This window comes from Cucurbita maxima, unplaced genomic scaffold, assembly GCF_002738345.1.
Source record: "Cucurbita maxima cultivar Rimu unplaced genomic scaffold, Cmax_1.0 Cma_Scf00024, whole genome shotgun sequence".
Classification (NCBI taxonomy): Eukaryota; Viridiplantae; Streptophyta; class Magnoliopsida; order Cucurbitales; family Cucurbitaceae; genus Cucurbita; species Cucurbita maxima.
The window spans coordinates 2,862,141-2,876,117 of NW_019272040.1; the positions used below are offsets into that span (position 1 = coordinate 2,862,141).

General features: G+C 37.4%; 3 protein-coding genes across 3 annotated transcripts; 2 read left to right on the top strand and 1 right to left on the bottom strand.

The window, feature by feature from the left end:
• Positions 1–169: 169 nt before the first annotated feature.
• On the top strand, positions 170–4,325 carry LOC111497566 (RGG repeats nuclear RNA binding protein A-like). The gene is made up of 7 exons (XM_023148376.1): positions 170–604; positions 1,357–1,642; positions 1,733–1,798; positions 1,920–2,052; positions 2,311–2,466; positions 2,581–2,637; positions 3,810–4,325. The coding sequence occupies exons 1-7, from the start codon at positions 403–405 to the stop codon at positions 3,987–3,989; spliced, it is 1,080 nt and encodes a 359-aa protein (XP_023004144.1). The 5' UTR covers positions 170–402; the 3' UTR covers positions 3,990–4,325.
• A 543-nt stretch (positions 4,326–4,868) lies between these two features.
• Positions 4,869–8,902, top strand: LOC111497567 (RGG repeats nuclear RNA binding protein A-like). The gene is made up of 7 exons (XM_023148377.1): positions 4,869–5,270; positions 5,523–5,808; positions 5,897–5,962; positions 6,194–6,326; positions 6,586–6,741; positions 6,860–6,916; positions 8,399–8,902. The coding sequence occupies exons 1-7, from the start codon at positions 5,078–5,080 to the stop codon at positions 8,585–8,587; spliced, it is 1,080 nt and encodes a 359-aa protein (XP_023004145.1). The 5' UTR covers positions 4,869–5,077; the 3' UTR covers positions 8,588–8,902.
• A 2,775-nt stretch (positions 8,903–11,677) lies between these two features.
• LOC111497717 (ethylene-responsive transcription factor ERF039-like) lies at positions 11,678–12,292 on the bottom strand. Its single transcript, XM_023148607.1, has one exon. The coding sequence runs from the start codon at positions 12,275–12,277 to the stop codon at positions 11,687–11,689; it is 591 nt and encodes a 196-aa protein (XP_023004375.1). The 5' UTR covers positions 12,278–12,292; the 3' UTR covers positions 11,678–11,686.
• Positions 12,293–13,977: the final 1,685 nt, after the last annotated feature.

A 13,977-nucleotide genomic window follows, 5' to 3' on the forward strand; every position in this document is an offset into this window, starting at 1 on the left:
TCTGATAATACTGTTTGAGTTGAATTCTGGATTAATCTATTTTCAAAGATTAATTACATGAAGTTTTTTTTTTTTTTTTTTTTTTTTTTTTTTTTTTTTTTTTTTTTTTTTTTTTAATTTTTGGAAATTTACAAAAGAAAATATTAAAAAAATGAGGAATTTAGGTCAGCCGTGGATATTTTGCGTCTACTCCCATTAGTCACTCACTCGTCCATTGCGGCTAGGGTTTTTCTTTTTCCTCTATCTGACTCATCTGTTTCTTGTTCTACAGATTCCTTGTTCTTTCATTGCTTAGATTCATGGAGCTCTTGTTAAGATAGGGTTTTCTGGTCGCCTTTCTACGGTGGAATTTCCTGTTTTTGAGGTCTTTTTTGGGGTATTTGTTTTCGATATAGTTTGGAAATGGCGACCGTTAATCCATTTGATTTGTTGGGAGATGACGACGCCGAGGATCCGTCGCAGCTAATTGCGGCTAAGAAGGTGGCGGCAATGACGTCGCCGGCACCGAAGAAAGGTCCTGCCCAGAACAAACCGGCGGCTTTGGGGGCTCAGCAGAACAAGCCTGCTAATCTTCCTTCAAAGCCTCTTCCTCCTGCACAGGCTGGTGAGATTCTTCGTTTCTAAATTTATGGTTTGATACCGAATATGGATTCTTTTCTTTTCTTTTTCTTTTAGATTTTGGTTGATTGATTTTACGTTTTCTGATATTGGTTGTTGTTTCGTTTCTTTCTGTCTGGCGTTCTTCTCTGAGACTACGCTATAGTGAAGGGTGATAACGCTATTTAATTTGGTAAAAGTATCATAATTACCTTGTTCTTCAAAAGATTTGTAGGGTGTAACCGATTTAGTTATGTTGTGTAATGGAGTTCAAGTTTGTTTGTAATCTGGATAATTCCCAATGAGTTGTTTGTTTAGCTACTATGATTGGGACATTATAGAAAAAGTAAAAATACTTTCTTTGGAAGAAAGCTGATGTCGACAATGCATATGTGATTAAATAAACTAGTTTACATAGCTTCTATTTAAATGTAAGGATTTATAATAAACTTTAGTTTTCTATTATATAGTATATTGTTTTTGTCCATGGTGATTATAAATTATTGAATTTATTGATATTGTTTACAAGTTGAACATTATCCAATTGAACATGTGATTCCTTATTGATTTGGGTTCTTTTGCGGGGACTTAGAACTCTGCAATCAATTTTCTTATGTTATTCTTTCGTTTCTATCCTTTTGTCATCCTATTGAATTCAAATTTACCAATCTACTATTGCTTTAGCTATCTACATCTTATGAGTTTTCATCGGTGTTATACATTGAGTGATCGAGATGAATTTTTTCTTACTATGAGTAGTTAGAGAAGCAAGGAATGAAAGCGGTCGTGGAGGTCGAGGCAGTGGGCGAGGTGTAGGGCGTGGTTATGGGCGAGGCCGTGAAGGCAGTGGCTTTGTTCGTGGTTCTTTCAATAATGAGAACATCAGTGCAGCTGAAGATGGAGAGACAGGAAAGACAACCGAAAGGCGTGGGTATGCTGGGCCACGTGGTCGTGGTGGCCGCCGTGGTGGTTTCAATAATGGAGAGGCTGCTGATGGGGAGCGCCCTCGTAGAGTATTTGAGCGCCACAGTGGAACTGGCCATGGGTAAGAGTCTATTCTTTAAAAGTTCATATTACACACCCCTGCTGTAGATTCTACACTTTTTTGATGCTTTCGTCCGGATTCTATGCCTAGAAATGAATTTAAACGTGAAGGATCTGGTCGTGGTAATTGGGGAAGGCCATCTGAAGAATTTTCTGAGTAAGTACATGTGTATACCTGGGGGTGTGTGGATTTTTATGCTTGTCTTTATCTCTTATGATGATGGGTTATTTTTCCTTCGAAAATTAGTTGTACCTTAAGATTAATGTCTTATATCTAGGACTGTGGAGGAAGCTGTTAATGAAATGGAAAAGAACATGGGTGATGAGAAGCCTGTTCAAGAGGATAATGCTGAAGGAGTCAACACAGAGAACGCTGCTAAAGAACCGGAGGAAACAGAACCAGAAGACAAGGTTAGTATGTTCAGTTTTTAGTACATTTCCCTTAAGTTTGGATTCAACTATTTCATTTGTCCTTTATTTTCTTGTGATTGAAGAGCAACTTGTATTTTGCATGCTCGTCAAATTGAGTAGCCTTTATTATTTTACTTTTAGTATCATAAAATTGATACATGCAAGAGTCGCAATGAGCTTGGTGGGCTTGGATTCTGAACTCCATTGTACTGGTTGACTTGATTTTGAATCTAATTTACCCCTTTTTTCCTGATGCAGGAAATGACTCTGGAGGAGTATGAAAAGTTGCTCGAAGAGAAAAGGAAGGCCCTTCTGGCACTAAAAACTGAGGAAAGGAAGGTGGATCCAAAAGAATTTGCATCCATGCAACAACTTTCATGCAAGAAGGAGAACAACGACATATTTATTAAATTGGTACACCTACTTTGTCTTTTTGGTTAATTATCTATGGATCTGATGACCCTTGGCTTCTTGGTAGTTCAAATATGTAGTTTGCCATTTCATCTTCATATGTTGTTTCACTTGTAGGGATCTGAGAAGGATAAGCGAAAAGAGATTGCAGATAAAGAAGAGAGAAATAAGAAGGTATATTACCCTCATCTTCTTAGAAGTTTCCTTGCCAATTAAATTGTTTACTCAGGTTTGATGTCTAGCAGAATTTCATGTCTTAGGGCAGCCATGAGCTCTGTTTTCTATATAGAGGCTAGTTGCAAAGTCCTTGAGGCGATATTGCGGCTCAAGAATAGTTTTGAACTTCAAAATTAATAAAATAACAATAATATAAAAAAATTCCTATTTAACGTAATATATCATAAATATGGAAAGTTCTAAATGTCCATCAATATGCATTAACTTACACGAGTTAATAATTACAAATTTTTTCGGCCCGTCTTTTAGTGTCCTACTTCTTAGGCAGGAAGTACTGGGTTTTTTCTTACAATAACGTGCTAGATTGTTTGTTGATTATGAATATGTCTTTTCTGCTCTTGTCCCACTTAACACAATCCTGCCACCAGCTACACCAGCACTATTTAAATTTTTCTGTAAAGTCAATTATGCTGAGAAGCATGCGACTTTTACGACTCAAGAGAGTAAGCATAGAGGAGAATGCCTCTTGTTCAACATATGCCATCCTCTCAACTTGCTTTCCTCCAAGATTATATTTTGAAACCATTGTTGTCCAGCCAGTACAAAATACTTTGCTAGGATGTTCTTTGGTCTATTTGGAACCTACATTAAGAAATCAGATTGATTCTAGAATTTAGCTGAATTGCCTTTTTTTCAGAATTCTACCACATGTGGGGTAGAGGTTTGGATTGACGGCCTCTTAGAGAGGCAGAGATGAATTGACTTAACTCTTGAGCTATGCACTGTGATTTCTAAAAAAATGAATTTGGTTCTATGTACTTCAGGAGATAGAATTTACTTCCAAATACATTTCGCACTAATCTATGGTTGTTTTAACTTCTAATTGGGCCCATTAGAGTAGAGGTGATTTATTTTGCCTTCCCTGGAACATTCTTATGGCCATTTATGTCGGTGTACATGAAAAAACACCAATTTCTGCTTTTCCCTATGTAACTTTAAAATGTTTTCTCCACGTCGGTGGAATATATTTCTGTGTAGTGTATACATTTTTAGGAATCAGGTATGTATGCAAATTGGTTATGTTGGTTTTTTCAAATTCCCGAACATATGAACATAGATCATGTAAAAGGTTAAAATCACTGATACTTCTTTTGTTTTGGTGTTTTTAGTCTTTGAGCATCAATGAGTTCTTGAAGCCTGCGGAAGGTGAAAGACACTACGGCTCAGGTGGCCGGGGAAGGGGTCGTGGCCGTGGTTCAAGGGGAGGATACAGTGGCAACTCGATCAGCAACGTTCCAGCCCCATCCATCGAGGACCCTGGGCAGTTCCCTACCTTAGGTGCGAAGTGAACTTCTCAATAAAATTTCCCTTGAAACTGTGTTTTTGATCTGGGGCAGCAAATTGACTTCAATAATATAGTCTCTCCTAAATGATAAAAAAAAAAAAAAAAAAAAATGTAAATTGTCAGTCCTGTGTTTTTGCGTTGTATGTCTCCAACTTTTGTTTCGGACTGCTGTTTGCTAGAACAAACTATTTATGACTTTTTCTTTTAGCCCCGCTGGTATACCGTTTATATTTCCCAATTGTGCTGGACTGAGTGGGGCTGTTGTTTTTCATCTGCCCCTTCATGCTTTATGCTTCAGGTAATTGGAAATTTTCATGTGGAACACTGTGGTTGGATCGATCGATACAACTCTTATTATGCATCATACAACTCTCTTGTTGCATCGATCGATACTATCTCTTGGATTAGAAACTTCCCTTATTGTCTTCGTTGGACTTTTTTTGTTTGGCTCTCTTCAAGGTTTTAAAACGAGTCTATTAGTGAGAGCTTTCCACTCCCTTGAAATGTTTCGTTCGTTTTTCTTTAATGATATTCCACACTCGAGAGTGAGTTATTAAGATAAATTTATCTCACAAGAGGGAGGGAAAATAAAGAGGGTTTTTGTATTATTGTTATAAATGTAGCTTTATATATGCATATTTTCATATATTTATGGACTAGATCCATCCTAAGAAATATTAATTAAATATGAATATAATATTAATAATTATAATTTGAATTCTTTTTTTAATTATTATTTTTTGCAAAATTTAAACAATATCTATAAACATCAACAAATTTGTGCCAAGACAAAAAAAAAATGATTCTCGCTGTCAAAATGGCAGGAGTAAATTTGTAAAATTACCAAATAAGTTCGAATGACGCGAATAAATTGAAGAATTAAGGTCAATCGGTTACTCTTTTTTTGCGGCTAGGGTTTTTCCTTTTCCTCTATCCAATTCTCTTGCTTTTCTACAGATCCCTTGTTCTTGTGCTTCTTTGATTCATGGCGCTCTTATTAAGATAGGGTCTTCTGGTCGCCTTTGTCCGAGTAGAATTCCCTGTTTTTGAGACTTTTTTTTTTGGGGTCTTTTGTTTCGATTTAGTTTGGAAATGGCGACCGTTAATCCATTTGATTTGTTGGGAGACGATGACGCCGAGGACCCGTCGCAGCTAATTGCGGCTAAGAAGGTGGTGGCGGCGCCGCCTAAGAAAGGTCCTGCCCAGACCAAACCGGCGGCTTTGGGTGCTCAGCAGAACAAGGCTGCTAGTCTTCCTTCGAAGCCTCTACCTCCTGCACAGGCTGGTGAGATGCTTCGTTTCTAAATTTCTGGTTTAATTTCAAATATAGATCTTTTTTCCAATGTTTTTGGGTGATTGATTTGCAAGTTGAACAACTTGATTAGTTACTAATTTTGGGTTCTTTTTGCGGTTTATTCATCCTGCTGGATTAAAAATTTATCGACGTACTACTTTTCTATCTATAAACTGCTTATGAGTTTCCATTGGTATGAATTATACATAGTGATTGAGATAATATTTTTCTTACTATGAGTAGTAAGAGAAGCAAGGAATGAAAGCAGTCGTGGAGGTCGTGGCAGTGGACGAGTTGGAGGACGTGGTTATGGGCGAGGCCGTGAAGGCGCTGGCTTCAATCGTGGCTCTTTCAATAATGAGAGCAGCAGTGCAGCTGAAGATGGAGAGACGGGAAAGACAACTGAAAGGCGTGCATATGCTGGGCCTCGTGGCCGTGGTGGCCGTCGTGGTGGTTTCAATAATGGAGAGGCTACTGATGGTGAACGCCCTCGTAGAGTATTCGAGCGCCACAGTGGAACTGGCCATGGGTAAGAGTATTCTTTAAAAGTTAATTTTACACACCCCTGTTGTAGATTCTACACTTTTTTGATGCTTTCGTCCGGGTTCTATGCCTAGAAATGAATTTAAACGTGAAGGATCTGGTCGTGGTAATTGGGGAAGGCCAACTGAAGAATTTGCCGAGTAAGTACATGTGTATACCTTGGGGGGGGGGGGGNGGGGGGGGGGGGGGGGGGGGGGGGGGGGGGGGGGGGGGGGGGGGGGGGGGGGGGGGGGGGGGGGGGGGGGGGGGGGGGGGGGGGGGGGGGGGGGTTATTGTTCTTATGCTTATCTTATTATCTCGTGTATGTCAATGGGGTTATTTTTCTCTCCTCGACAACGAGTTGTACCTTAAGCTTATTGTCTTATGTCTAGGGCTGCTGAGGAAGCTGTTAATGAAACGGAAAAGAACATCGGTGATGAGAAGCCTGTTCAAGAGGATGATGCCGGAGGTGTCAATGCAGAGAACTCTGCTAAAGAACCAGAGGAAACAGAACCAGAAGACAAGGTTAGTATGTTCAGTTTTTTAGTACGTTTCCCTTGAATTTGACCCTACTATTTCATTTGTCCTTAATTTTCTTGTGATTGAAGAGACAATTGTATTTTTGCTTGCATATCAAATTGAATAGGCTTTATTACTTTACTTTTAGTTTCATAAAATTGATACATGTAAGAGTTGCAAATGATCTTGGTAGGCTTGGATTCTGAACTCTGTTGTAATGTATGACTTGATTTTGAATCTAATTTATGCTTTTTTCCTGATGCAGGAAATGACTCTGGAGGAGTACGAAAAGTTGCTTGAGGAGAAAAGGAAGGCTCTTCTGACACTAAAAACTGAGGAAAGGAAGGTAGATCCTAAGGAATTTGCATCCATGCAACAACTTTCATGCAAGAAGGAGAACAATGACATATTTATTAAATTGGTACTTCTACTTAGTGCTCTTTCGAAGTTTATTATCAGTGGATCTGATGAACCTTGGCTTCTTGGTTCTTCAAAGTTGGACTTGGCCGTATCATCTCCGTTTGTTATTCCACTTGTAGGGAACTGAGAAGGATAAGCGAAAAGAAATTGCCGATAAAGAGGAGAGAACAAAGAAGGTATTGCTACCTCATCTTAGAGGATTTCTCGCATCTCATTTAATGTATGGAAAAATCTTAAAAATCATAGGGCAGCTAATAATCTAAGCTCATCCTATCACTATACTTTACTTTTAATGAGTTAATAATCTAAGCTCATCCTCGAAATGGAGAAATAAAGCTGGCAAACTCAAAATTTTGCCATGTCCCCAGTAGATGGAAAAATAACGCTACTCTAGAACCTACAAGCCTCTTTTTCTTCCAAACATGTTTAGATGAATTGAACAATAAACAAAGAAAAAGAGGTACGTAAAACAGTAAACAAGGAAAGGAAAGGTAAAAAAGGAGATAGTGAAAACTGCATTTTAGCTTTGTTGTTTGTCTTCACCACAAACACTTCGTCTAGCGAGGACAAAATTATGGCTGTCTTTTGGATCTTTTACTTTTTAGGCATAAAGTGTTAGTCTTTTTTCTTGTAAAAAAAGGTGCCAGATTGTGACAATTATATTTGTCTTTTCAGCACTCATCCAATTAAACACAAACCCATCTCCAGCCACCAATACTATTTAAATTTTTCTGTGATGTCAATTTCGCAGTGGGACATACGCCCGTTTACATCTCAAAAGTGCATGCGTAGGGGAGTATTCCTTGTGTTCATCATAGGCTAACCTCACAATTTGACGTTCAGCCATGAATTTTTTTTTTACTGGGATGCTCTTTGTTGGATCTATCAAACACTAAAGAATGAGTAGATTTAGTAATTAGATGTTCTTTACTAGGTTGCTCTTTACTGGATCTATCTGTCAAAATGCTTTACTAGGATGCTCTTTATTGGATCTTTATTACATTTAGTAATTAATTGAATCTAATTCAACCAACTTACTTTATTTTAGAACATTATGGGTGGAGATTTGTATTGACTAGGAGTTACACACGACATAACTCTTGAGCTATGATCATGTGATAGGGGAACTTGAATATAACTTTGCTTTTCATGATTTTAGAGAACAATTATCAGAGGAAAATAAGTACGTTATACAATTGGGCTTTTAAGATCTTTTTTTTTATTGTCTTTTACAATTTCATCTTCATCTGGGAAACATACCAACTTTATATTGATATCAATCAATCTTTAGTTTGATTACTCTATATTTCTAACAAATATATTATGCACATGGCTGTGATTCTAACTTATAATTGGTCCCTTTAGAGTAGAGGTTGATTTATTTTGCTTTCGCTGGAACATTCTTTTGGCCATTTACGTCAGTTAGTCTACAGAAAAAACACCAAATTCTGCTCTTCCCTTCACAACTCTGAAATGTTTTCTCCACGTCATTGGAATATATTTCTGTGTTACTTGTACATTATACATTTTCGTAGTTGTAGGAAACGGGTGTATGCAAATTTGGCATATTGGTTTTTTCGAACTCCCGAAATTGTGGACATAGACCTTGTAGTAAAAGGTTTAAATTACTGATATTTATTTTATTTTGGTGCTTTTAGTCTTTGAGCATTAACGAGTTCTTGAAGCCTGCGGAAGGGGAGCGACACTATGCCCCTGGTGGCCGGGGAAGGGGCCGTGGCCGAGGTTCAAGGGGAGGAGGAGGAGGATACAGTGGCAACTCGACAATCATTGTTGCAACCCCATCCATCGAGGACCCTGGGCAGTTCCCAACCTTAGGGGCTAAGTGAAACTTCTCAATAAAATTTGCCTTGAAACTGTGTTTTTGATCTGGGGCAGGAAATTGACTTAAATAATCTAGTCTCTCCTGTATCAAAATGATCTTTTAAGTTCTATCTGTTTAGGTGTAAATTGTGAAAGTCTTGTATTTTTGTTTTCAACACTGTTTGTCAGATCAAATTATTTATTTGACGACTTTTTTTTTCCTGCCCTCACAGCATGCGCTTCTTCCCACATGTGTTGGACTGAACAAAGGGCAGTTGTTTTTCATTTGTTGCTCTTCATTTCATGCTTCTGGGAATTCGATTTTCTTGCTGTTGGTGGTATGATTTTCTTGCTCTTCATTTCATGCTCTGAGTAATGGGGTAGAACTGAGTAATGGGGTAGAACTGGGATCATATCTGAATGAGAGTGATCCTAAGAATTAGATGACTAAAAAATACTTAATAAAATTGAGAGTTATTATCTATGCTAATAAAGTGTACGACTCAAAAAGACTCTAAAGAATCGGAAATTATTACTTATTACTTAAATTAAACAAACATGTTTTGCTAAAATCAATTATATGTTGGGTGACCTCCTAGTGTGGTTTTGGCTGCCACACCCATTTAGAAAAATTGTTAGATAATATGAAAGCTTAAGAAGAGAAATTATATGAATTTAACTACTGATCCTTTGCATGTATTCGAAGGATCGATTACAAGAAGTAGTGTAAAGAAGATTCAAAGAGGTTTCAAAGGCTAGTTGATGTTTATCATTCGGTATCAAAGCATTTGGTCGATGTTCTTTAGCCGGCTCTAGATGTTCTTTAGCCGGCTCTAGAGGTGAAATATCTTCTCTTTATTAAATTAGCTTTATTTGTGAAATTTTGCATGGATCCCATAAGAATCTCTAACTTTGCAAAATTCAGTAATTGTTGATGCTTATCATTTGGTATCAGAGCATTTAGTCGTTCTTTGGCCAAACGCTAGAGGTGAAATATATTTCTCTCCTTTCTCCCTCTCTTCCCTTTGTTTCTCTCTCTCCTCCTTCTGCTAAGATAATCCGAGTTGAGTCGGTTCGGGTTGTCTGTTTGTCAGGTTCAATGTACACCCTTAACTCGTACAATGACTCGTATTGGTCAAGTATGCAACTCCTTTGCGTGTAGCTTTTTTCTCCCTTTCACTCTATTTTGTCACATTTATCTTACATTTTTCTTTTTTGAATTTGAGATGGTAATGCGTTTACTTTCTCCTTTAATTTTTTTCCCTTTAAAAATCACAACTTATAATTAGAGGATCGTCCCATCTTATAGAAAATGGGGGACAAAAGAAAAAGTTGGGTTACAAAAGAAATACAATATTCCACAATAGCTTTCTCCTATTCTTTTAAAATTTTCAATTTTATGGTTTATGTATTAAATTTTTTTAATTGCCGTTTTTTATTTTAGATTGAACGTGTGAGATCCCATATTAGTTAGAGAAGAGAACAAAATATTTCTTACAAGGGTGAAGAAACCTCGTGCTAACAGACTCGTTTTAAAATCGTAAGGTTGATGATTATACGTAACGAGCTAAAGTGAACAATATTTGCTAGTAGTGGGAATCGTGAAGCTACCTGCAATACATAAGGAGCTAAAGTGGATAATATTTACTAGTGGTGATCTTTAGTTGTTACAAATAGTATCAGAGCCAAATATCGAGTGGTGTGCTAGTGAGGACATTAGCCCTCTATGGGGGTGGATTGTGATATCTCACATTGGTTGGAGAGATTCCCTATGAAGGTGTGTCGTGAAACCGTGAGGTTGACAACGATACATAATGAGTCAAAATGGACAATATCTGCTAGTTGTGATATCTTGGGGTGTCACAAATGGTATAAGAACCAGACACCGTGGAGTGTCAGTGAAGACACTGTCTCCCTTGGGGAGTGGATTGTAAGATCCCACATTGGTTTGAGAGAATTTCTTATAAGAGTGTAGAAACTTGTCTCATGAAACCCTGAGAGTGACGACGATACATAATGGATCAAAGTGGACAAACTCGAAAACTTGGGCAACTATAAAACGTGTCTTTTGCATCGAATCAATATATCATCAATTCTCTCTATTAATGAATTGGTAAAAAAGAGAAAGAAATCTATAATACCTTAATTAAAAGTTTTTTGAAGACATTATTATATTTAGATTAGTGTATTGATGGGCATTTAATTTGTTCTCGAGGAATCTTTTTGTGAAGAGAAAAGAAAAGACAAGAAAAGTAATGAAAAGGAAAGAAAGTTGAGAAAATAAAGGAAAAGTAAAAAAAGAATATTAATGTGTAATGCTTGCCTTTCACTCTATCTATGTCATCAAATTAAATATTTCCAATATTTTTAATTGATCTCGAAAAATATCTCTTATAAGTTCGTTGATTTATCTACGACGTGTCGTGGCCTACTCGATATGAACATACATGATGGATCACAAAATATTATCTTTCGGGTTTTATTTGTTAGTAGTCGTCTTTTTGTTTGAGTATAAAATGGTTGGTTCTTTACAATTGGATTTTTCTTTAATAAATATTTTTAGTATGCATGTAGTAACGATCCCAATTGATATGGATCTTGAAAAATCGAGTTACACGTAAGATTTATGATTTTGATTTACGAAAAATAAAAATAAATAAATAAATAAAACTCTTACTAAATGCTACCTATTTGTAACGTATTGTTTTTTTTTTTTTTTTTTAATTAGATCTAAAAGGTTTGAATCTCGAGAATTTGGAACATTGGTTAAGTCAAACACTACCTTGGTCCAAAGTCGAAGATTCAATCTTGAATTTGAAATTCGACACCTAATGGTTTGANCATGTTACACACCCGTTCTTTTAGCATGTTCTATTATTACTCGCACATCTCTTGGATAAATTTTTAAAAACTACTCTGTTGGATGAAAGTTTCACATTAGCTAATTTAGTAAATGATCATCTGTTTATAATCAATGAATACTTTCTCCATTAGTATGAGACTTTTTGGAAGCTTATGTTCAAAGTCGTGTTCGTCAAACACACTAACGTAGAATAATATTAATAATANTAATAATAATAATAAACGAAAAAAAAAAAAAAAAAGAAGAAGGCTAAAAATAATAGTCAAGGAGGAAGAATAGTATGAGAATAAGAGTCCCAATGCCATGAATTTTGTTGATCTCCACCAAACTGCCACGGCGAATCATAGCCGGCCAGCAGCAGCCCATCACTCCCTCCGACCACAAGATCCGGCAAATCAAACCACGTCTCTTCTTCCTCCTCCTCCTCCTCCTCCATTGGTGGTTTGAGGGTGGCTGCGTCTGCGGCGGCGGCCTGGATGTCCTTGGCGGAGAGGGAGGCAGGGCGGGGGAGTTGGTGTTTGAGTTCAGGGAAGTTGAGGAATGCACCACAGCCTTTGATGGCAAGAGCCGCCGCATCGTGTGCTCGTGCTGCCATCTCCGCGGTCGAGTATGTGCCGAGCCATATCCTTGATTTCTTCCTTGGCTCCCTTATTTCGGACACCCATTTTCCCCACGCTCTCCGACGAACCCCTCTGTACTTCCTCGTCAAGTGGCTCGATTCACTCTCGCTCTCTATGTTGCTCGTTGTCATCGTACCCCTCGGCCTCTTTTGGCTGTTATCGCCGGAGGAAGAGGTGGAAGAAGAGGCGGAGGAGGTGGTGGTGGGTTGAGAATGGTGGGAGTTTGTGTTCATTGTAGAGAATAGAGTGAGAGAGCGAATGGTGAGTTGTGATTGGCCTTTTATTTATTCATTTAATTAATTAAAATTAATTTTGGTTGATTTATTTTTATTTTTATGGGGAAATGACGTGGAATATTTATTTGTGGGGCAGGGTATAATAGGACATATATAAGGTAGATTACAGTTCAGCAGCTGGTTTGTTTCCCATGTGGATACTCTTACGTAATAATAATAATTATAACAATAATAATAATAATAATAATATTACCATAGTTTATATTTTGACCTTGTCTTACTCATTAATTACTCGTTGATTTTATTACACGACGTTGCTTTTAGAGTCGATATAATTTTAAATGTCTATAGATTTGATATCAATATAAGAGACTAATTGACATTTTTGTTATACGCTGTTTTATAAAATTCATGAGTTTAATTGTGACACCCGAGTAAAGGAAGGGTACCTGAGTGACTCGAGACTATATCCGAATGAGAGCGATTTTGAAGATAGGATGGTTACGAAAGACTTAGGAAAGAAAAGTTACTAACTGTACCAATACTGGGCACCTTTTTTTTCTTTTTCGGTGGCTCAATCATAAGAACCCTATGGTTAAGCGTGATTTGCTTGAAGTAATTCTATGTTGGGTGACTAAGATGCATGTGAGTGAGAATGAAGTATGTTCGAAGGACTCGGGGTGGTTTGTAGGGACTAGTCATTGTTGTCCAAGAATGTCGAGATCATCAGGTGCTAAATCTGGATATATCGTTGGTTTGTAGGGGTAGTTTTCACTCTTAAGAAGTGAGGAGTAGGTAACATGATCATTGTTGCTCGAGAATGTCAGGGTCATCAGGTGCCGAATCTGGATATATCGTCGGTTTATAGGGATAGTTTTCACTCTTAAGAAGCGAGGAGTAGGTAACATGGTCATTGTTGCCCAAGAATGTCGGGGTCATCAGGTGCCAAATCTGGATATATCGTTGGTTTGTAGGGATAGTTTTCACTCTGAAGGAGCGAGAAGTAGGTAATGTAACCATGTTACTCGAAAATGTCGGGGCCCATTAGATGGTGAATTCGGAGGGTCGAGAAGGCTCTTAAGTTATTTTTAAAAAAAATAATAATTAAAGTAATGTAATTGAAGAAAAAGAATGCATATGAATAGAGTATCCAAAGCTTTGTGGTTATGTCTTCCTCAACTTGACACTATTTATATCCCAACCTGTCTCTGCCACATCACAGTCTTCATGTTTTTTTTCTCTTCTTTTAATATTTCTTCACATCTTACTATATATTATTCTAAACATATAACAACAAACCAATTCTAATTACTTTCTCTGCCTATATAATTGGTGTTAACTTATCGTTTAATGGACTTCACATGTGTGATTCATAGTAAGGGAAGACGTCGTTGAGGACCTTAGGACAGTGGCCCCTCTTTCCGAGATGTATAATTTGACTAGCATCTCCTCGAAAACGGTTAAAAGAAGAGAAAACAATGTAATCTTAATGTATCCTTTCGGTAGTAGCTCCTATACGAGATTAGATATACGGGCATCTTTCAAGTTCAATCTCTGGTTACGGTTCAGAGCTGTCGGGGCAACCAACCACTGACCTAGTAAACTTTAACGTTAATTAAGAGACCCCAATTTTTTAGAAAACGGATTGCTAACTCGTGATATGCCAGGAATTAGGATTATCTTGCTTCATATCCTAA